The 25391-nt window shown below is 40.1% G+C and overlaps 1 protein-coding gene across 1 annotated transcript in view; it reads right to left on the bottom strand.

Annotated features, from left to right (window-relative positions):
- Positions 1-2763: 2763 nt before the first annotated feature.
- The window catches only part of LOC142109168 (dihydroxyacetone phosphate acyltransferase-like), a 77825-nt gene continuing 55197 nt past the window's right edge, over positions 2764-25391 (bottom strand). Inside the window, exons 11-16 of the mRNA XM_075193246.1 lie at positions 20303-20382; positions 18389-18529; positions 16731-16830; positions 14948-15041; positions 6793-6854; positions 2764-4214 (exon numbers count right to left, since the gene is read on the bottom strand). Coding sequence (XP_075049347.1) covers positions 4177-4214; positions 6793-6854; positions 14948-15041; positions 16731-16830; positions 18389-18529; positions 20303-20382 — 515 coding nt within the window. The 3' untranslated portion in view covers positions 2764-4176. The remainder of the gene's footprint in view (positions 4215-6792; positions 6855-14947; positions 15042-16730; positions 16831-18388; positions 18530-20302; positions 20383-25391) is intronic.

Below are 25391 nucleotides of genomic sequence, written 5' to 3' on the forward strand. Positions count from 1 at the left end.
ACTACTTAGCGGTTGTTGGATCCCCCAGACATGACCAAGTTGATGCTCCAGTTCGGGGGGGGGGGGGCTGCTGATGATTAGTGGGGCTGTTCCTGCTTGACTCTGATTCTGATGACTGCTGGTGATTAATGGGGCTGACCATACTTGTCCCTAAATCGGCTGTACCCATGGGCTTTGTCACTGATGTGTGGCGGAAGAATCACAGTTCTCACCTAATTTAGTCTGAGTATCAAGCAGCCCGGAAGACGCGGCGCAATGTATGTGGAGTGCCCATAATCCTGTCATCTCCCTGATATCAGCTGAAAAAAAGAAACAGTGCTGGGAACATTGCTCAGTACACAGAGTAAAGAAGACTGCTGCTAACAGTTAACAGGACTATTCCTTCCTGCTTGTCTCCATTTGGCTAAACCCCTAAAATTTAACACTGACGTCAGTACTGGGAATATTGCTTCATACTAGGAATAGTTTGGGGCTTGCCGAGTCTGATTGGAATGATCATCAGCTGAGAAAGATCTGTCTTACATAGGTCTTTTTCACATTTACCAACAAGAACTTCCTTACAAAAATCAGAACTATACATGAAAATAAAGATTTGCTTTCTTCCACAATCATATATTACATATGGAGATGTGGTCACCTGAAAAATCATACAATTGCTGTACTATTATAGAAAGTGAAATTCATTATCTTCCTGCCCCAATTGCAGTATAGATCATCACACCCACAAGAACCGCGACCACAATAACATCAAGTGGAAGTACCCAACAATGCCATGGACCCACAGTCACTGCGGTCACTGAAAAACCCTCTTTTAAACTTACGCAAGACTTCTTCTGCCGACTACAATACTCTTAGTCATTACAAACTAGCAGTATCCCACAGAGTAGCTCACCTGTACCTGCTATCTGCCATTTTACTGAGGAAGACTACCCATAGACTTGGACTGCATGAATTCTTAATCTCCACTGCTCACATACCTGAAGCGCCAGGCTTTAGCAAAGCAGACTTTTCTGTCATCACCTATACTCAAGTCTTTTATTGCAGCATGGATTCTCCCCTGCTATGACTGGTTACATATTACTTCCCTCACTTGCAAACTGTTTACTAACACAGGAGAGTGACTTTCTTAACCAGCTACACCACCTAGTGGCAACAGATTATATCACCAGCCTTTTTTCCTAATATGTACAGCTACAATCTCCCCATACCTAGCACGAGGTTGAATTTATGCCTGACGATTGTTATGTATGTAACACCCCCCCTAGTGGTGTTTTAGTTAAACCTTTACCTCAGTGAATTCAGGAGGGGTCACCTAGAGGGTAAGCTAATAGTTTATGAAAAGTTACATAAACAGGTTACCATGGGGATAACCCAGCCCAGCCTGGAGACTGAGGGAGAGGAAGGAGGGGCTGTCAGCAAGGGGGGATAGGAACTGAGAAGGGAGACAGAAGAGGAGAGTTGTAGCTGGGGACCTGGGGTGGAAGCTCCCAGGCTCCCCCAGCATTGTCTGGAAGTCTGAGCATGGTGACTGAGCCAGGGCAAGGAATGTGTGCCCTGGATGAGGGGGAGAACTCCATGCCACTATAGAGAACCCAAGAGAGAGGGGGACACTTCGCATGGAAGAGGCCCTGGAGTGAGGGCTGCTACAAGAGGCCTGGTAGCTGTAGTGTCAGATCCTGAGGCTGAGAGTACACAGAGTGACGTGTCAGAGCACAGGAGACATCATCCCCGCAGAGGAGGGGTGAGCTGCAGTTGAGAGGTACACAGAGTGTGTCAGAGCTGCATGGAGGAGAGGCTGCCTGCCTATTAGCATCCATGCATGTGCCCCTGCAGAAAGGGTGATCTGCAGTGAGTATGGAGTGCAAGAGACATGTAAATTATGTTATTTAACATCTGGATAACATTAAGAACTGTGCAGGAGGAGTGATAAGATATTTGCAACCATATTCGTATTTCTCATTAAGAACTGTGCTGGAGAGAGTAAGGAGATGTATATATTCTGCAACCATTATGATTATCGTGCTGGAGGAAGAGTGTAAATAAAGAGTTGAGTTTGTTATAGAGATGGTCTGGCGCCCAAATTATTGTGACTTCTATTACACTGCACCAAAGTGACATTACCTGTGTCCCACTAACTACAAAGAAACACCTGCATGTGCAGGGACCCCCTGATCATTTACACCCATGCCCATCAGCTAGCCAGGGCTTGAGAAGGAGGTGCACTGTGTACCCTTTGCACCCCACACTACACACAGTGACAGGGGGTTACATGTAATTGCATATACTTCCTGCTCTTTGGCCTTCATGGATGTCAAGGCATCCATAGAGTGGGATGTGACTAAAGGCAACATACATTGTTATTCATCATTTATGTGACTCAAGGCTCACTCTTTCAAATTGACTACGGTACTATACGTGCTATTCATGAGCAAAGACATGAGAGGCCCCTCAAAAAGAGACTCTGGGAAACCTTCCAATACTCCATATCGATATCAGACAATTCCTGAAAAATCCCACATCCCTTCAACCTGGTCCTGACGATCTGACTGCAGCCTTTTCTCCACAGTCTCCAGCATCTGACATATCCTCATCAGCTGACAGGGAGAATACTAACCCAATCTCCCAGAGCATTCACGATATTGGTGCTATCCTGCAACTCATAAAATCACTAGAAGATCATTCTGATTTATGTATTTAATGTAAAAAATATATTTTTAAAAATACATATTTTTATTAATGATTATAGTATTTTGAGTTGGCAATTTCTTTTACACTTTTTTTGCATGCATCCTGCATCCATCTTACACATGCGCTGGTGCGTATCCTACAGTCTGTTCTGTCTGTAAACAAACACCAAGTACCGTTTAGACAGAGCCTACTTCTACCCAGATTCAAATGGAAACGTTTCTTCAGATCCACTTGGATTTGAATACAGACGCTTGTATGCTCAAGTTCTGTGCTCATTTTCAAAACGTAACTTGCGTTCAAGTTCGAAGATGAATAAGGCCCATTATGAGTTTCTTTTGCTTTGTTTTGCGCACTTTTCACAGACGAATTGACCTATTCAGTGAAGTCTTCATTATAATACTTCTTAAGGTTTACCTCTAACCTGGTAAAGGTGAGTGACTTTCAACACTCAGATTACATCAAATCATCACAAGGAGTCCAGTATTTTCTTATCTTTTATTCTCTATATCACACTTCCGAGAAACTACATTGAACGAGAACAAGTAATTCACTGGTATGTGCTACCAAAAATATCTATAATAGGTGAGTGCTATGCTAATGCGCTATTATTATTTTACAAATATATTGATCGTTACACACTATATCAGCTTCTCTTTTAATCTGAGTTCCTTTAACACCAGGGGGTAAATGTATTAAGCTCCGGTTTCTTCAACACCCGCGAGTTCGGTGTCTTCGGCGTTTAAATTTAAAGCGGCGCTGCCTTGAAAAGGGAAACTTCCCTTTACAAGGTAGCGCCGCTTTAAATTTAAACACCGAAGACGCCGAACTCGCGGGTATTGAAGAACCCGGAGCTTAATACATTTACCTCCAGGGGTTATATTTACTAAATTGCGGGTTTGAAAAAGTGTAGAAGTTGCCTATAGCAACCAATCAGATTCTAGCTGTCATTTTGTAGAATGCACTAAATAAATTAAAGATAGAATCTGATTGGTTGCTATAGGCAACATCTCCACTTTTTCAAATCTGTAGTTTAGTAAATATACCCCCAGATTTTCTGAAATGTTCAAATATCTACTTGTCAATGACAAAATTCCACAATTTTACAACATTTCAGTTAAACTGAGAATACCTTTTCAACAATATTATGCACCAAACTGAATTTAAATGATGTTTTGACAGTGACAGAGATACAATTTTATTTTCACTTAGTTAGAGCAACCCCAAAGCTCCTAGTTTGTTGTGCAATTAGCTATATTAAAAAATATATATATTATACTGTGGGTTTTGTGTTATTATCATTATCATAGTAAAATAACCATATTTAGACTTTGAGGTTGCGTATTTCAACGTTCAGCAGAACAGAAGCATAATTGAAGTAATTGAGCTAATGATTTCATAGTGACTCCAGGCTGCCCTGCAGAAAATGATATGTGTTTGTCACATGGACTGTAGAATATGTCACAGATGTAGGATTCAAGATTTTGAACCTTAAAGTCTTGCTGTTGAAAACATTTCTGATGGCACTCCTGTAAAAATAAATCAATATACATCTTATCTTACAGCTTTATTCAATGCAAGACATTGGATATAATATTTTGATGGATGTCTACAAAAAATATTTGTCACACAGTAAGGTAATGACAAGGAATAGCACAATTTAACTCTGGCACTGTTGACAACATATATTTGATTTGCACTAAAGTTTTGCAGAAGTAGAAGTGACAACTAAGGCTGGGTACACACTACAGGGTATTCAGCCGTTTAAACGACTGTTCGGACCAATATGGCATTAGTGTGTGCCCTCCAATGATGAACAATTATCGTTCCAAAGCACATTGGAATGTTTCATTTGATTTTCAAACTGTCGTTCCATGTTGGAATGATGTTGTTCCAATTCTGCAATATGTAAGCACTCACGACAGCAGTGTCCATAGATCTCAATGGAGTGTGCAGAGTCAGAATCTTTTTAGCTGACGGTTATATGACAGATGAAGAGCACAGATCTGAAGGTAAATCTTGTAAAACGTGTATAGTGTGTATACATGAATCGGCATGTTGATCAGGACTTTTATTTTTCAACCGTTGGTAAAATCATTAAAGTTGTCGAATAGGGAGAAATATAATATCTGTAGTGTGTACTCAACCTAAAACTCTGAAATTATTAAATCCTTTACAAACATGTCATAAAATACAGTTTTAGGAGCTTCTCTGGGAGAATGGTGGCTGCACATGACAGATATCCTCTAATTGGACAGTTCAGCTCTAGCTAATAAAGAATGCATACAAAGGTAGATTAGAATAATATATCCAATAGTGAAAATGATTACGTAAGTATTACATATAAATCGAAGAGCTTTTCACTTTCACTAATTATATATTCACAATCTCTCTTTTGTGTCGAAAGGTATGTAAAGATGTGTTCAAATATATATATGTATAAATACATTGATTATATGTGACAGGACGTGTCTGACAGGCACCATATTCTCCATCTGTCACTTTAAAACTTAAGACTACATTTACACTGTTTGGATGCACATTGTTTTATTTTCATGCATTCAACTATTACCAACTGTAACTATGGGTACAGAATATACTAGATGGGCTAGGAGGTATCTGTGTGGTTCAGGTAATTAGGCAATTGAATTATCTTATCTTAAATGTGGCCAGGTAGGCTGCATGTGCCTTTTTTTGAAATACAAATATCTGACATCCATACTTCCTAGTCAGCTATTCACTCCCACTATACCAATAGGAAATTATCTTGAACCCCTTGCACGTAACAAAACATGGAAGGGGTTAAACAGGGAGTTGCTCTCAATAAACTGGGATTACGTTCTTCATCAACTGATTTGAGCAACCATTGTTCTCCCAGGACTCTGCTCGATTCCTGGGTACCATCCCAGCAGGGGAGTACCCACCATGGGGTTGATCATCCTCTCCACTGATCCTCAAACCCTAGACATCTCCCAGCCAATCCAAATGCAGCTGACCTTAGGATACCCTTGCAGGACAGAATTTTCCTTGTGGGAATTCTGGACTGGTAAAAAGACACCTGCAAGGGAAATTCTGGGTGCTCTTGGATACTCTAAGCTTGGTGTTGGGTGTGTCTTTTACCAGCTCCCACATAAGTCCAGTTAGTAATATTGCGTCTACCACGTCAGGTAGAGAGCTTGTGGCGGAGCGTCCAGGAGTAACAAGATGCAAGGACAGAAACTACAGCTTGACCAGAAGTTGACTTTCAAGTCTATGGGACATAAGTTGACTGGGAGCTTATAATAGGAGTCTACAGCACTCTGCTGGAAGATTTTGCAGGTACAGCTGCAAAGGAGTCAGACATCGGAAATATCCGAAGGACAGAAGGGCCTTGATACTTAGTTAACTGCCTCAGGACCACTAAATTTGGCTACAGTTTGGCCAAGGAATTTATACAACTTAGCCAGATATTTTTTACAGCTGGCCGGACAGTGCTTCAATTGTTACTAAATAGCAACTTACAACTTTGCCTGGGGAAGAGTACAGCTTGGCCAGAGATTTGTATCCTAATATCACATACAATAACAATTGTTTGGCTAGACTTAAAGTATCCTCAACGGGCTGGTGTACAACCATTGCGGTTGCTATAGAAACTGCTTCACCACCACTTTTCTAAAACACAACATGGCCAGTAGTCTAAAACCACAACTTGGCCGGAGGAAGTTCCCCATAGACTACTGTAGAGCCTTAACAGTAGTGAATATTAATGGTCCATTCAGAACCACTTTAAAAGCTACAACTTGGCCTGGGAACTTTACAACTTGGTCCCACTCAATAATTACCGTTGAATTATTTAGCAGTTAATATATTATTGGCCATGGGAATCTGTGGGAGTTCTTTTGAGTTTAGTGAAGGTGCTGGTGATTGTTTAAAGTGTTAATCATAGTGATAGCTAATGTTTTCAGTTGTAATTTACATTCTCTAATAAGTTGTATCATCCATCTCTTCATTCTTGTGAGATCAAAAATACCCAGGATTTCCAGTGAGCTCTGGCTCTAACACCCTGGTATCCTCAATATATCTATTATTATACACTGATAGACATGATCTAGAGCTCCAACATCTTACCAAGTTTTAGTGCCATTTCCTTGGCAGTATTTGTATCTGGAAGAAAGTTTGTTCCACTGGACCTGGGGATACAATAACATGTATGTGTGCCTGTGAATCAAATGTGTTTTATAAATATAGTACATGATTAATGTAAATACTTTTATAAACTAATGTGAAATTTCCTTATGTTAGGTGACTTTTGATGTCAAAAAGTTAAAAAGATAAAAAAGTATTTCACTATGGTGTCTTTTTTTAGAACATATTTCATTAGATATTTACTAAAATAATATCATTCACCATATTTAATACAGTGCATACAACTCAATGATGCCTACTGACTCGTTTTCATTACTCTCTCATTTTCATTTCTTCATCTAAGATAACTGGGCCACCAATGATATTGCCAATAACAGACCCAGCTACACCTTTTGCACAGAAGTTAAATACTGGCTGTTTTTTCAGCACCCAAATACTTGATAGATTTATTTTTACACTGAAATTTAAAGTTGATCTAGGACATGTCCTACCCCAACTATTAATTTGTCCCCACATTTTAAGTTTACCTCCCCTCCAATGCAACATGGTTTTGCCAAGGTGCAACATTACTCATTTTTTTCCTTTACTTTCCTTAATGAATCAGGCCCTATATGTATTCTTATACTATATATTTATTCTTATATTATATATGCATTCTTATATTATATATGCCTGCGATATGAAACCTGTGGCACCTTGCAAACAAATAATTGTGAATGTTTCAGACATTAAACAGGGGTACATTTTACAATAGGTCTGTACTGTATATGACACCTGACTGGACAGGAATCATGGTGCCATAACCAAAGTCTCAAATGCTAAAATAGCTAGAGCAGGTTCAGTCTGCCACCTATGAGAACAATGTCATCTCACATATGTCAGAAGGAAACTATGAGCTGTGTGTTGATAATCAGGATCTTCCTCCAGGACGTTCTACTTAGTAAAGTGGGAGGTGTGTCCATAAATAGACAACTGCTTTAAAGGTAATGTGATGAAATGAGCACTCCCAGCCACTTGCCATAAGGTCTAATCTCTACAGGAATTAAAAGAAGGGGGTTATAAGATACTTGTCAGCAGCCCATACTGACAATGGCTTGCAGAAGCAGTATGTGAACTGAGTGCCCACTCTTGGACTAGGGAGTTTACTCTCATGCAGCTGCAGAGGACCAAACTTTACTGGACCAGTGCCTATGATACTACATGGACCCACCAAAATAGTAGAGACACGGATATAGTCACCACCTTGCTGTGGTCAGGCATCCAGAATATAGTGTTGGCGAAAATTGCAACCAGACCTGCAACAGAAACTTGCACAAGACTTCTAGCTATGATAAGACTCCCATAATAATGCTGGGGTAGCTCAAGCAAACTGTGGTGCAGTATGGATTTTATAGATCAGTGTGATAAGACTCTGAGATGTTGCCTTTTTATGTGATATAATAAATGTTACATGAGTAGATCCATTGTATAACCTATGAAAAAAAGCAGTGGTTGTTTTCTAGTACACCTGCTTAGGTGTGAACCTTATTCTGAATAGTGCAACAACACCTTAGTAATAGTCAATGTCTGAGAGCCTGTAACATGGAGGTCTTGCACTGTGTTACACTCCAGGACCCTCCTAGCTTATGTAGATGGGGTGAAATGGAACTCTGCTGCTGACCCATGACCAAGGCCACCAAGAGGAATTCGGGACCTTGGTACAGCAAGTTTTTGGGGCCACCCTCCGTAGATGAGCAGGAAAAGGGTTGTGTTCCACCGCCAAGAGGGCAAAGCTACATAGTGTTTGGGGTGCGGTGAACATGGGGTGTGGCTCCGCCTCTTTGGGCATGACAGTTTATGTATTAAAACTGTGCAGCACTCACCTTCCTTTTATTGCAGTTTTCACAACCTGGTACTGGACTCTTGTCTGGATCCTGGAATTATGGGTCCTGTTTGGAAAATGTATAGGTACATGAAATATGGAAAGTTGAGCAATAAGTGAACACAGTGCATAACACAGATCATGCAGTGTATAAAACATACATTGTAATAAAACATTACATTTATCACACCCTCCCTAGCCACATCAAACCCTTCCTAGCCACATTACACCCTCCACATCCACTTCACGCTACCCCCAGCTACATCAACTCCATGCCCCAGCACCACCATGCCACCCCCCAGCCATATCATGCACCCACCCAGATATATCATGACACCACCCTCAGACACATTACGACACCTCCTTCCTAGACACATTATAACATCCCCTCCACAGACATATTATGGCATTCCCACCAAACACATCATGGCACACCCTCCCCAGAAACATTATGACACCCCCTCCTTAGACACATTATAACACCCCCTCCCCAGACATATTATGGCACACCCCAGACACATCATGGCACCCCCTCCCAAGCTCCCAAGACACATTATGTCACCCCCTCCCCAGACACATTATGACATTCCTCAGACACATCATGGCACCCCCTCCCCAGACACATTATGACCCCCACAGAAACATTATGACACCCCCCCAGAAACATTATGACACACTCCAGAAACATTATGGCACTCCCTCCCCAGACACATTATGCACCCATTACCCAGACATATTATGACACACCCTTCCCAGGAATATAACGACATCCCCCCGAGACATATTTTTATAACACCCGCAGCCCACTGTACTTACCTATGCTGTGCTGGTGCTGCTTACATCTATCAGGATGGGAAGTACCTGTAGAGTGAGCAGCCAAGCTCTTAGTCTCACGAGATTACCAAATCTTCATTCTGTGTCCTGTCTGGGGACTTGGAGCAGCTATCAACTCCCTCCCCCTAATTTCCCCTCCACATCCGCTCCCTGCTCACTGCGTGAGCAGGGAGCAGAGGTGGGGGACAGTGATGGGAAGAAAAAATTATTAAAAAAAGAGTAATAATTATATACTGCTTCCAGTGGAAGACTGGGCTCTGGCAGAAGTGATAATATGAACTTTAATATTTATAACATGTATGTTGGATTGTTTTTTATTTTGCCATTACTTTTTTTATGACACTTTTAATTGAACCTTGGTTCATGGAAATGTGCATAGTGCAAATATATATATATATATATTTGGTATATATCTGTCCATTCACTCTTGTCTGTTTGGCTAATTGAACAATTAAATCAACAAGACCAAAAATAATTGGGAAATATGGCCTATATATGCTAAGAAAGGACCACAGTTATTTTTGCATTCTAACTAGTCAGAGTGTGAAACAGTGTGAAAGTATCCTGGACAGTGATAACCTGATATCAAAGGAATGATAATGTTAAACAATGCCTTATGTTTTAAGGTTAAATTCACTTTTAGGGACTTTAAAGTAAGAGTTAAATGTGCAAAATAGACCTAAAGGGTGCATTTTGCAAATATAGACACTATCCTATCTTTACCAATTTGCTAAGGACATTCTCTAGACGTATAGAGTAGCTCCAGCTATCTTTGGTGCTTTGGTCATATGAAGTCATCTATAGCTGGCCCAGGGCCCGATTAAGGGTTCCAGCCACCCTAGGCTATTACCGCCGCAGCCCCCCCCCCAATATAAGTGTATAGGAATACTCCTGAATATGTATATTCAGGAGAATTCGCCAGCATTCAAAATTAGACAGAATGTGCATTCTCTCTTACCTGTTCTTGCTCTTCTCTCTTCCCTGTTCTTGCAGCTTTGTTGTCTTCTAGCTGGCTTCTGGAAAGTCGGGGTCCTGTTTTGAAAATATGCAGCAATTGTATTATAATGCTTAATGTTAACAAAGCCTGAATGATTAGGCTCCAAAACACAACAGTCCATTATGGATATATAAAACTACCCCATAGCACAGGCATATGTAGGCAATAAAATATATAAAAATTGTTGTCAAAGAGCTATAATCAAATATAAACCTCTATCAGCCCCATCTGACTAAAATTTTGCATTCTAATGACCCTAGAACAATACAAAGATTATGCCCCCCCCAAAGCTGCTCTATTTTTTTAAATAGTCCCCTCAACCATTTCATCAGCCCGGTTTAGCCTCTTCAACTGACCCCATTAGCATTGTCAACTGCCCCCTTTAGCCTCTTCACCTGCCCCTTTAGAATTATCTGCCCCCATTAGCATTGTTACCTGCCCCCATTAGCCTCTTTAGCCATTAGCATTGCTATCTGCCCCTATTATCATTGTTACTTGCCCCATTAGCTTCTTCACCTGCCCCTTTAGAATTATCTGCCCCATTAGCATTGTTACCTGCCCCATTAGCCTCTTCTCCTGCCCCCATTAGCATTGTTATCTGCCCCCATTAGCATTGTTATCTGCCCCCATTAGCATTGTTATCTGCCCCCATTAGTATTGTTACCTGCTCCCCATTAGCTTCTTCACCTGCCCCTTTAGAATTATCTGCCCCCATTAGCATTGTTAGCTGCCCCCATTAGCCTCTTTTCCTGCCCCCATTAGCATTGTTATCTGCCCCGTTAGCATTGTTACCTGCCCCAATTAGCCTCTTCACCTGCCCCTTTAGCATTATCTGCCCCCATTAGCAATGTCACCTGCCACCATTAGCCTCTTTATTTGCCCCTTTAGCTTTGTTACCAGCCCCTCCGCCCCCAGACATTAGGACTTACCTGTTGTTCCTGGGCAGCAGTCTTCTCTCCAGCGCTATACATGACAGGCAGTCTGGCAGCGATCGCTGCTAGCTGCCTGTCAGCGCGGCCGCGGGCGCTTCTTACTGTGGTCACGTGAGATGTGGAAGTCCTGATCTCATGTGACCACAGTAAGAAGCTCCCAGACTGCCTGTCATCTAGTAGTCGGGCCGCCCCCTTTAGACAAGGGTCGGTCCCGATGATTCAGGACCAACGCTGCCTAAGTAAAAAAAAAAAAAAATGAAAGGGAAAAAAATTAACCTCGGGGACGCTGCGCCCCCCAGACTCCAGCGCTCCAGGCTGCAGCCTGATCAGCCTATTGGTTGATCAGGCCCTGAGCTGGCCCCTATCACTGCATTGCAAACCCATCATTTGAATTGAGTAGTGCAAATTCCTTTACACACTAGTCTGTTTAAAGTCGCTGATGACAGCAACATAGGGTGGCATTGGCGGACAGAGGACAGACTATGGCCAGAAATGCAGGAGGCGAAAGTGCTATATACAGAAAATTGGAGAATATATTTTAGCAAACTGTCTCAGATAGGATAGTGGTTGTGTGTGCATAAAAGGGCCAAATAGCTTTTCACAACCACAAACAGGCAACATTTGTATGTGTGTACTGGTAATGCTGTAAATCAGTCATTTCAATGAGAAGCTGCTAACACAATACACTTTCTGCTTGAGTGACTGAGAAAAGTAAACAGATTATTGAAAAATGACCCTTTCTGGTCTGTCTTTAATGAGTTGGTGCATGTGGTACTCAAATGAGCTGTAAATTATAATTACTGAGAATATGTTGATTTAATGAAGGACAGAGGTGGGAAGAACTTGAGCATGACTTTGCATTAAACAGTGAATAGAACACATTCGAACTTATGTTGCAAGTAGTTCAAAGACCCAGATTCAGGGACACTGCCTGAGGCTCCCCATTCTTTCCCTAGATGGTGATAAAATACCCTTGCACTAGAGCTGATATGTGATTCTCACATGCCCCCCACAAAACAAGGGGCTCCCACAAACTATCATTGGTGCAGTGCGACCAATGTGGAGAGAGTGGAGGTGCCACTCCATCTGTAGCACTCTCCCACACTGCTGCTAGACACCCCAACTGTCACACACCAACCCTGTTTCCATACACCCCTAATAAAATTAAAATGTTTATAAATGCATCCTTGTAAGTCTGCAAAAAAGGTTGCAAAACTTGTATTTTATTTGCTAGATTATGGCCTATGAATATTTGCAAAACTTGTTAAAGGTCTAATTTAAGCATATGTGAAAGTGTGCGACTGCTACTCCAGTCCCTACATTATATACATTCATGGCCAAAAGTATTGAGAATGACACAAATATTATTTTTCACAAAGTCTTCTGCCACAGTTTTTATGATGTCAATTTGCAAATAATTCAGAATGTCATGAAGAGTGATCAGATGAATTGCAATTAATTTTAAAGTCCCTCTTTGCCATGACATGAACTCTATCCCAAAAACAACATTTTCACTGCATTTCAGCCCTGCCACAAAGGACCAGCTGACATCAGGTCAGTGATTCTCTCGTTAACACAGGTGAGAGTGTTGACAAGGACAAGCTGTAGATCACTCTGTCATGCTGATTCAGCTAGAATAACAGACTGGAAGCTTTAAAAGGAGGGTGGTGCTTGAAATTATTGTTGTTCCTCTGTTAACCATGGTTATCTGCAAGGAAACACGTGCAGTCATCATTGCTTTGCACAAAAAGGGCTTCACAGGCAAGGACATTGCTGCTAGTAAGATTGCACCTAAATCAACCATTTATCGGATCATCAAGAACTTCAAGGAGAGAGTTCAATAGTTGTAAAGAAGGCTTCATGGCTCCAGTAAGCGCCAGGACCGTCCCCTAATGTTGATTCAGCTGCAGGATCGGGGCACCACCAGTGCATAACTTACTCAGGAATGGCAACAGGCAGGTGTGAGTGCATCTACAAACACAGTGAGGCGAAGACTTCTAGAAGAGGCCTGGGGTTAAATGTATTAAGCTCCGAGTTCTTCAACACCCGCGAGTTCGGCATCTAAATTTAAAGCGGTGCTGCCTTGTAAAGGGAAGTTTCCCTTTACAAGGCAGTGCCGCTTTAAATTTAAACGCCAAAGACGCCGAATTTGCGGGTGTTGAAGAACCCGGAGCTTAATACATTTACCCCCTGGTGTCAAGAAGGCCAGCAAAGAAGTCACTTCTTTCCAGGAATAACATCAGGGACAGACTGATATTCTGCCAACGGTAAAGGGATTGGACTGCTGAGGACTGGGGTAAAGTCATTTTCTCTGATGAATCCCCTTTCAGAATGTTTGTGGCATCTGGAAAAATGCTTGCCTGGAAAAAGAAAGGTGAGCGCTACCATCAGTCCTGTGTCATGCCAACAGTAAAGCATTATGAGACCATTCATGTGCTGGGTTGCTTCTCAGCCAAGGAAGTGGGCTCACCCACAATTTTGCCCAACACAGCCATGAATAAAGAAAACATCCTTCAAGAGCAACTTCACCCAACCATCCAAGAACAGTTTGGTGACAAAAATTGCCTTTTCCAAGCATGATGGAGCACCTTGCCATAAGGCAAAAGTGATAACTAAGTGGTTTAGGGATTAAAACATTAAAATTTTGGGTCCATGGCCAGGAAATTCCCCAGACCTTAAACAAATTGAGAACTTGTGGTGAATCCTCAAGAGGCGGGTGGACACACAAAAACCCACAAAGTATGACAAATTTTAAGCATTGATTAGGCAAGAATGGGCGGCCATCAGTCAGTATATGGCTCAGAAGTTGATTGACAGCATGCCAGGGCGAATTGCAGAGGTCTTCAAAAAGAAGGGTCAATTTGCACAAATATTGACTCTTTTGCTAAACTTGATGTAATTGTGAACAAAAGCCTTTGACACTTATGCAATGCTTGTAATTTTACTTCAGTGCATCATAGCAACATCTGACAAAAAGGTCTAAAAACACTGAAGCAGCAAACTTTGTGAAAACCAATACTTGTGCCATTCTTAAAAATTTTGGCCATGACTGTAACTTATATTACATAACATTTATTTTTTGTTTTTTAACTTAAATGTATTTTATTGGATAAAGTTAATTTTTTCTATTGGTACTTAATTATATAGACACAACTGTAGCTCGCCAGCGCTATGTTGGATCATTCACTTGAGCCACTGCCTGCTTGGCTAGCGTGATGACTCACTAACTTGAGACCGGCAGTTGGGAATTTTAAAAAAAGTTCACAAGGAAGAAGTAGGACAGTACTACAGGAGCTATAGCATAATAAATACCAAAGGAAAGAAAATACACTTTATTTTGTGGGCTGACTATACCCACTCTAGTGGCCGGCCTCTTCTCTCTAGTGGCCGGCTTCCATCCCACGGTGTGTCCTTAATGCCACATTTCAACACTGGATGGAGTAGTTCAAAATAATAATTGTTTGTACTGCGCGAGAAACAAGCTGGGTGACACAAAATAAGTAATGTACTTACGATTTAATTGCTTTCACTATACCAAGCTGCACAAAGGTTGCCAGTGTGTTCTTTAGCATATCAGAAGACAATGCATCAAAACAACTGCTGCTTCCTGTGAAAGTACAAAATAAGTTAACAACATGCTTTTTAAGATGCTAAAATACTTGAAAACAATATCTATAGATATAGATGACGTGATTAGTATATAACAAGATTTCCTTTTTAGCTACTTGTCTCTTAACAGACATACATGATTGCTTCTGCATGTCTTCAATCGCAGTATGCTTGAAGACAGCTTTAGTATATATTCACCTTGTATTTGCACGCTCATTTCCTCCCTCACCCATCTTCTATATGCACAGGCGGACATAAGAGGCAGAATCACGCAAGCGTGCATAGGAGTATATTCATTCACTCACTATCTGGGCATGCGCACAGCTATTTAACACAAGATACTCTACAGAAACTGGCGAATGTCCCACACTGCATAAGTCCCATAGTTTTCAATATGAGGACTATGGATCTCAATGCAAAAATGGACATCCTTCAGCTTGGGTGCTACCATAACAGGTCAGAGGAAAGCTAACCCTACTCCCCTGTATTCCTGCATTAATAGGTTACTGACATGTTACCCAGCATCAAATAATTATTACAAGTCATTTACTGCTGCAGTGATGCAGAAGGGCATGGGTGAGGCTTGTCCTTTTCCAACATGCTCCAACCAAAAAAAGGCAAAATAAATAAATATTAGAAATAAATATTACACTTTAAATTGTTCCTTTCCAGTGCCCCATAATTGACCCCTTCTCTCTAATATTGACACATTTTGTATGACTGTCACACAATGCATGTGGTCACAAGTCTACAAAATATGTGACATCAAATGTATGCTTGCCGACTCAGGGACTTCTGCCAACTTACTTTCACCCTTTGCGCACATCTGCAGTTATGATATAGCGTCAATAGGGAATATGACACAACTGCAGATGGATCAATAGAATTTATAAAATTAAAATGTATATAAATGTATTCTTGTAAGTCTACAAAAAAGATTGCAAAACTTGTATTTCATTTGCTAGATTATGGCCTATGAATATTTGCAAAACTTGTTAAAGGTCTAATTTAGGCATATGTGAAAGTGTGCGACTACTACTCCAGTCCCTACCTTATATATAACAACGTATAGATGATTCTGATACCTGTGGTCTGGCTATAAGAAACATTCATGTGTATGTATATGGCATCTCTGGCTGTTTCTGTGAGCTAATGCAGGAACAGTTGTGTGTATTATGGGGAATGCTCAGTATGGTTTGCACATTTAAGAGAGAGACCTCATTGATAGACTCTAGAGGTGACAACCAACAAAATATTGCTGCAGTCTCTGAACAGATTGTGTATGTATTAGTCATATGTACAGGAGTGATGGGCAACCTGATATACTTCAAGGGCCACATGTGCAGCCCTCCAACATTTAAAAGGGCAACACATTATACTTAATTTTGAAAATGAAAAAACAGCCTCACAACAACCTCGGCACACCCACATCACTCACCATAAACATGCTCCAAAATTCCATCAAATGCCACTCAGACCTCCCATTTGCCACAAATTACCCCACAAGCCCTCAATTCTCACACATACTCTAAAACTCTCCAACATACTGCTCACATCTCCTCAATGCCGGATGTCTGTGTGTGTGTGTGTGTGTGTGTGTGTGTGTGTGTGTGTGTGTGTCTATATATATATATATATATATATATATATACACATATGCACACGCATATTTACAAACATGACTCACCTGCCATAATGTGTTTAGAGACATAAGTCCTTGCACCCGATATGTACTGCTTTTCTGTGAAACTGTCAGTCACTTTTTGTGCTAGATAAGTGCAGGATAGCTGAAAAATAACAATTGGCAAGAAGTCCAATTCATATTTTATGCTAATAACTTTCAGGCTTTTAGTTAATTGTAGCTAGTGATAGTTGTCACCAAAGAGTCTACACCTTATATTATATTCGAATACAGTAAGATAATATTTTCTTTAAAACCCACCCAAACTTTCTCCACACATAATCGAATCACTACATATATCAATATCAATACATATATTCTGCCATCACAGATTCTACTGTGGCACCAACTTAGAGCACAAGTGTATGTGTTTTTCAGTAGGACTGATGCCTATGGATGGCATGGTGGCAGTGCCATTCTCACCGTGTTTTTGTGTGTTTCCTCCAGGTGCTCTGGCTTCCACCCACAGTCCAAAAACATATTGGTAGGCTCTTTGGCTTCTGACAAAATAGACCCTAGTGTGTGTGTTCGAATGGGGCAGAGACTAATGTAAATGATTCAATATTCTCTATAAAGGACTTTATAATATTGTGGTGCTATATAAACAATAATAGCTGTGATATGCTATCAGATCGAATTGGCTGTCCCTGGAGTATAGACATAGAATTCACTTCGCCAGTTTGTCCTTATAATACTTTATAGACAAGTTACCCAATTTTTTGAACAGATTTATATCCCCTGCTGTTAACAGTACTTACCATCTAAGATCTACCTCCAGAAGCCTGTTGATTGCTAAACTCACTAAGGAATCTGGACATTCTGCCTTCTCCTAACGAGTTCCCCTTTTAGAAGAACTCTACCTGAGTCAATTAAATCTGCAACCTGACTGAGATTCTACAAAACATCTGCTATTCAGCTCTATAAACATGTTTTGTAATTGCAATGATTAATGCCTTTTGTCTGTAATTAGTCAGTTGTATAATGTGCTCATGACATACTCAATGTATTTCTTTCATGTAAAATACCATAATAAACAAAATAATTAAAACAATAGGGATATTCAATTAGGGGTATTATCCAATCAGTTTTTGACTTCTGTACCTGTGTTAGGATGGGAGACAATTCTATGCTATAGGAGAAAGAGTGGGTACTTAAGATTATGTGGAAGAAGAAATTATCAGCAACAGTGTAAAACTTTATTTTCATACACTTTTTTTTCCCGTTACCAGGGGGTATATTTAATAAAATGCGGGATTGAAAAGGTGGAGCTTGTCTTTAGCAACCAATCAGATTCTAGCTGTCATTTTGTAGAATGTACTAAATAAATAATAACTAGAATCTGATTGGTTGCTATATATACAATATATGCAGTAAAGCACTCTCTCGTGTAAATGACTGAAAGCCAAGTGCTTTTATAAAGGTCACAGAACACTTTGGCATCTTTTAACATACATAATCATTTACAATAGGGAGTGCATTATCCCTTGTAGTACACAAGTTCTCCTGATGAACGCTGAAATGATGACAATCCAAACTATATAGATATATACAGTATATATAGATTATAAGGGATGATATTGCAACATAGTATTCATACAGTTATCTTGACATGAGTTTAAACATATTAATATCACTAGTGTATTTTATAGATATCATTGACATACCTGGTATCCTTCGAGAAAAGAATACAACATTTTATATAAGAACTGATACAAACTAGAGTCGTTCGCAGTTGTAACAATTTCACTGGGTGTTACAGAGATAATGTTGTATTTGGTCAACAGAAGACAGGCCTCTTCAAAATCCTGGCAAGAAAATGTTGTATTTACTATGTGAATAGCCACCCATTAACAAGTGGTTATAACATATGCTGTTTTTATTGTATATCATCAGAACAGTTTTTACACATAAGGGTTAATGTATCAAACAACGCTTTCTGCGGTGGTTGCAATCCGCCACACATTGCCATCAATTCCTGGCAGTTTAGTGCTCCAAACCACTGTACTTACTATAGGGCAGTTTGATAAATTAATGTAAAACCGCCTCTAATGTCTGGCGGTTTTAAAACGCCTAAACTGCAGGCGGTTTAGTCAACACCACCACAAAACCACCAGAAAAGACAACTTATTTAAATACAAACTGTTAGAGTTATCTTGACGTTCGTAACATAAGTGGAGGCACCACTGATTTATGAATTATTGTGGCAATCAGTATTTAATGTTTAAGATTAATTTAAGATTAAAAGGATTAGAGTATAATTAACTTATGGAGGCAATTTGTATTGTTCATTATATTAAGGGGGCAATATTATTTATCCATTATTCATGGTAGTTCATCCATCAGCATCACGACTATATTATGTCAAATTGCAGACATCTGTTCGTTTTTTTTATCCATTATTTCCCTATGTACTACTACAGGAAAGAAGATTCATATTTGATATATAACGATGCATATTGGTATGTTCTGTATTTAGTTACATTTGATATGGAAAAAGTTACTAAATTATTAATAACACTGTCAAGACACTATTCTTTATAGTGCATATGACACTTCATTACATTGTATTGTGTACAAATAGTGTAATGTGACTTTCACATTTACAACTAACTCTTTCAAGACTCATCTCTAAGCTATAGTTAGGCATAAGGAACATTTGTACATCTGATGTATCCCTGACATAGAAATACTGCTGTGTTTTGAATTGGACGTGCGACTAAAAATACACATGTAAGACAGTTATTTTTGTGACAGAATTTTAATGATTGCTGGATACAAACTGCATAAAATGCTAAATCAGGCTCAAGGCTACTTAAACACAAATGAAAGCACTGCTACTCCCCAAATTTAAGTTTTCAGATTTGAACCCAAAAATAAATACATTGTCCAGTGTTACCCTAACATTCATTGCATCTGTGTTAAAAAGTAAAAATTCTTCACTCTATTACAGACAGTTTAAGCCCCCCCCCCGACCCCGCACCTGTAGGTCAGTGTGCTAATGGGATCTGGCAAAGTTAAAGAAGGTGAAATTGCAGTCATTTAAGCTACTGTGAGTGACATCATCGGTCTTGCCCATGTATGAACCAACCAATCCACACAGTGAATTTCTGCAATGGAAGACTGTTGTCAGTTGCTTTGTGTCTGCTCGGTTAGTTAAGCACCACCCTTCTAACCTACTACAGAGTGAGAGATCAGGATAGATACTGTATATTTTGTTAAACATGAACAGTAACAGCTTAGTAATATACAGCCTTATATATCGTTGGGTTAAATGCTCCTTAAATTCATCAATCACTAAACCCCCCATGTACTGTATGTTAACACCTTGTATTGTGGACTATATATTTTCCTTAAATGTGTTGTTTATATTATAATTTACTATTATTGCAGATGTTTCTAAAGCCTTTAAAATAAAAAAAGAGTTTGTACAAAAAAAGAAGAGACATTATAACACATCAAATAATATTACTGAAAGGTTCACTAAGCATTCCATATATAATCCATGCTGATATATGTGCATAAATCTGCTTGACTCTTTATTTAATTATTTTGATTTAACCTATCCAAGACATTCTTACCTGCTCTTCATACCCAGGGAAGAATATAAATTCTTTGGAAAAAACATTTCTCATAAAGATAAATGATGTGTATACATCCTCTAAAATGAAAATGAAACAAACATAAATTCTGGAGATTTCGAGTTTTGTGAGATAAATTAATCTGTCGTTGTTACACAAAATACCTTTAGATCATCACACATTTGTAGCTCCTAAAGGATTAATCACATCAGTCATTTGAAATACATTATACAACAAAACAGTGTGGACAACGCCCAAAGCCAGAGCCTCTACATTATGTATTTATTAATACATTGCTGTTGAAACATGTACTCCAGTACTCCAGGGGGTAAATGTATCAAGCTGAGAGTTTTCCGGCGGGTTTGAAAAGTGGAGATGTTGCCTATAGCAACCAATCAGATTCTAGCTTTCATTTTGTAGAATGTACTAAATAAATGATAGCTAGAATCTGATTCGCTTTTCAAACTCGCTGGAAAACTCTCAGCTTGATACACTTAGCCACAGAAATGAAATAAGCACAATGACTTTAAAATATTAGATAAAAACCAAGATCAGTGAAAACATTTGTATTAAAAAAAAAAACCAATGTACTGTTTGAGGCTTCCTCAAAAGAAAGAGAAAATCAATGCACTTTAAACTGTATAGGTATATTAAACATTACGCACTGCACATATTTTATATCATTTGCCCTTACTATACTGCCTGTTTAGCCAGACCAGATGTCATGATTTTAGCAAAAGTAGCTCTATAAAGAGAGTGGTATATAATGGAATAAGTATATTTAAAAGACCTTTCTTCTCTCTGATCTACTTCAAAATCAAGAAAGGACATAACAGAGCATCCCTAATGGACACTTATGCTCCAGAAATAGCAGCTTTCATTGAATGGACAGTGTTACAAATAAAACATTAGACCTTGATAAAGCTAAATATATAAAGATGACCTGCACCTTCATCTATTTATGCACTATGCACTTATTGTTGGATAGAGTCTTCACCGGGTGCCAAGAGTAGAGCTTTCAAACACCTTGATTTACTATAAGCGCTTTTTATGGTTTGAGCAATGGTGCCCTTATGAAGTAAAAAACGGGACTTGTCACTCACATATATTTGCAAGTATATAGATATATCATTTTTAATATATGTCATGTATAACAATATGGAATGTATATAAAAATATGTTTAGATAATTGAATAGCTTTAAAAGGACAAAACCGCTAGGCTACGTAATATGTAAACCAGACAGTTCAGATTGGGCAATAGTTGGCCTTCTCACACAAGTATGTATAGCTCACATTGATGCAGATTTAATTGCCAAACATCTGTCTTGACAAGATAAAAGCACTGAATTTGAAAATCCTGAGAAATGAAAAGATTTGGCATATTGGTCACCCAACCACCAGTCAGCTGGCAGCACTAGTAGCATGCTGAAAATAGGAATTGCAATTAATTTACAAAACAGGGAAATTTGCTGTAATAATGTAACAAAGGCTTCGGGAGATTCTTGGGGAAAAGCGGAATAGCCAAAATCGTGCAAGATGGCATTGTCCTCGGGACCACCCATACAGCGATATGTTGAAAACTACATGCATAAAGGTTAACAAACCAAGCACTCTAGCTACAGTCACTGTCCCATTTGTGGCTTAAGTGCTTAATTTGTTTGGGTACCCACAAAAGCAACCATTTTTGTTGTTGTCAGTTCAACTGTATATTAGATAGGGATGTTAACAAATTAATCTTGGGCATTTGGATAACAGTGGTCATCTTCCTCAATGGTAACCAATCATCACCCTCATGGAAGATGTCTATATTAATTACATTTTCTTGGAATATAGAAGATACACCAAATAGATACTTGTTAGGCAGCATGACACATTGGAGAGGGTCAGCAGCAAATACATTGGAGAGGGTCAGCAACAATACATTAGAGAGGGTCACCACTGCAGCAAATATATTGGAGAGGGGACATCAGTGTCATTATCAAAGCTCATTAGACGGACAGCGTCTGCATCAGTAGACATTATTTTACCGATGATGAGACAATAAGAGCACAATGTTAAATGGTGCAAGATGGTATTGTAGTTGGGTCCACCAACTCCGATGTGATACACATATGTGTTTGACAGCTACAGGATTGACATAATATGATTGGTAGGCAGTAGAATAGACAGGGTTATAAAGTCGACAATATAATGACATGGACAATATTGTTAGGACAATTGAAAGTTAGATAGTATTTATTAAGCTGACAATTCAAATGTAGAGAGTATTATCCCCAATTTTAACCCTTTCCCTAGATCTGTCCCTAACCTTGTCTCTATCCCAGTCCCTTTCTCTATCCCTGTCCCTCACCTTGTCCCTATCCCTAGACCTGTCCTATCCCTATCCCTATCCCTATTAGTATCCCTAGACCTGTCATTAACCATATCCCTAGCCCTTTCACTATAATAATACTGTCAACATTTGAATAGTCTACCTAATAATACTGTCCACCATGTGAATTATCCACCAATGTGAATACTGTTGACACCTGAATTGTCTACTGTTACACAAGCTGATAGGCCAAGGCCAAAATGTAAAATAGTGCAACATGGAATTGTCCGTGGATCCATCCATCCACTCATATGTTAAAAAGGACATGGACATAGTTTAACAAACCAAGCACTTCAGCGACAGGGACTGCCACTTTTGTGGCTGAAGTGCTTGATTTGTTTCAGCCCCCGCAAAATAAAACATTTTTCTTCAAACATATTTTTCAAACAATTTTTAGTTCATTTTGATGAACTCCAGTCTTCCTACATTTTTGGGAAGTAGTCTCGTCTGACGATCACTCACAACCAAGGCCGGATTAACCATAGGGCTAACTGGGCTACAGCCCAGGGGCCTATGGCATCCAGGGGTCCCTTGAAAGTGCTCAGCAGCAGTATTGATCGGTCGAGGGGGGGTGCTGAGCACTTTCACTGCAGTCCTCCTTTTCCGGCGCGCTGTAGTCTCCTTACTGAGGAGATCTCGTGAGTCTCACTCTCACGAGATCTCCTCAGTAAAGAGAGTACAGCGCGCCGGAGAAGGAGGTAAGTGCCGGGGAGGAGGGGGGGGCCCTCACGGGGGAATGGAGGCCCCCTTAGCCCAGGGGCCTCCATTCCCTTAATCTGGCCCTGTTAACAACATTCCCAGCTGTGCTAAACAGTCTTTCCGAGTACACACTGGAGGGTGCACAGCTTAAGTACACCATAGCAGGTTTGTACAAGGCACTCCAAATTTCCTTTTTTCCCTCGCAAAATTCAAAGGGAGTGTCTGAGATGCTAAGTTCTACATTATCATTAAAGTAATCCTCCACAATTGTACTAAGACAAGGTGTTCCGATTGAGACATGATAGAGGTGTCAGTAGTACATTTGGGCAATTCTTTTAAGCAGACCAGATGTCATAAACTTTCACATTGGTGTGCTGCTGTGTTGTTGACTAATAATAAGTGTGAATATCGGAAAAGGAAACTTTTTTTCTGGCAGTAGCATTTGGAGAAACTGAAGCAGGGAATGTTTCTCGTGCGACTTGAGCAAACAGATTGCTCACAAGGATCTGTTTACATCTGTGAAGATTTGGGTCATTCTAAAAAAAAAGACATAGCATATGACTTATACTTAGAATCAAGCATGGTTGCCAAAATGTAGTAATCCAATTTCAAGTTAATGCAAACCCTTGAGTTCTGGCGAAGTAAATAAATAACTTGATCCATAAGACCAATATACTTTGCTGAATCACTAACTTTCATCTCCTCCTTTAGCTTCTTCAGCTGCTTTTCCAGTAGTTTGATTAGGACTCGGAGTATGACTTGACTCAGCCTGGCAGTGTCTGTGCTAACTTAATTTCTTACAATTTCAAAGGGTTTCAGTAACTTGCATAAAACAGTAAGTATTCTTTAACATGCTGGCGCAAGATAACATGTCCCCCCTCTCCTATAACATGGTTTGCTGTGTAGGTCTTGATGGCTTAGTTCTGTTCCTAGACACTGAAGCATATAGATTGTGGAATTCAACCTTGTTACTATCTCTTTCTTTAGTTGATGGCATGGCAGATGGCATTTTTTTTCCAGCCGCTGCAATGTTCTACATGCTGTTGCGGAATGTTCAAAATGGCCACAAATTTTACGGCCCACGAGCACCAGTTTATTGTATGTGCAAAGCATGGTATGCGTTAAAATTCACCAAGTCCTAATGCACACACAATGTTGGTGCGGTTACCTGCAACGAGGAATCCTGAGGAGAGTCTTAGCGGGATGAGCCATTTTGCTATCACATTCCTGAGTTTTTCCAAAAGATTGACACCAGTATGTTTCTTTGCAAACCAGCAATACCCAGATTAGCTTGCCTTTGAATGACCTGGCAGTGAGTGCTAGGACTACTCTGCAGAAAGGCTGAGGAGGATGATGGTGAAGCTACTGGCGCTTCTGCTGCTGCTGATGGTGATGCATTTGCCCAGTGGGAGGTCACAGTGATATAGTCTTTGTTTTGATCAGGACTGATTGTCCACATATCCATAGTTAAGTGGACTGTCAGTACAATGGCATTTTCTAGGGACTGAACGACTTTTTGCTTAACCTCACAGTACAGCTGTGGAATTGATGTTCTGGAGAAATGGAATTGAGATGGAGTTTAATAGCGTGGACACATGAAATCAACTAATCATCTAAAACCTGTTGCATTGATGGCAGAAATTTGGAGCACATCCAATGCTAACATAGCTGTTATGACTTTAGTGATCTGCTGGGCAACAGGATGCTGACTGCCATTGTTGTTTCCTCTTGCAAATTATTGCTTCACAGACAATTGTGTAAAATACTTACTTTTTGTCAGCAGTCGCGGTGGCCACGGGCACCGCCGCAACTCTTACCTTTCTCTTGCAGGCGTCCCGGCCGTCGCTATGGCGACCGGGACGTAACTTCCGGAAACCACCCAAGGCAACAGTCGGACGCCAGCAGTAGTAGCGCTGCGTCCCGGCAGCTGGGGACAGCCGGGCGCATGCGCAGGAGCACTCACAAGCCTGTGGGCTAATTAGTTGTGGCTATCAGAACCTGCTCATTTGATATCAGAG

The sequence above is a fragment of the Mixophyes fleayi genome, chromosome 12, assembly GCF_038048845.1.
Source record: "Mixophyes fleayi isolate aMixFle1 chromosome 12, aMixFle1.hap1, whole genome shotgun sequence".
Lineage (NCBI taxonomy): Eukaryota > Metazoa > Chordata > Amphibia > Anura > Limnodynastidae > Mixophyes > Mixophyes fleayi.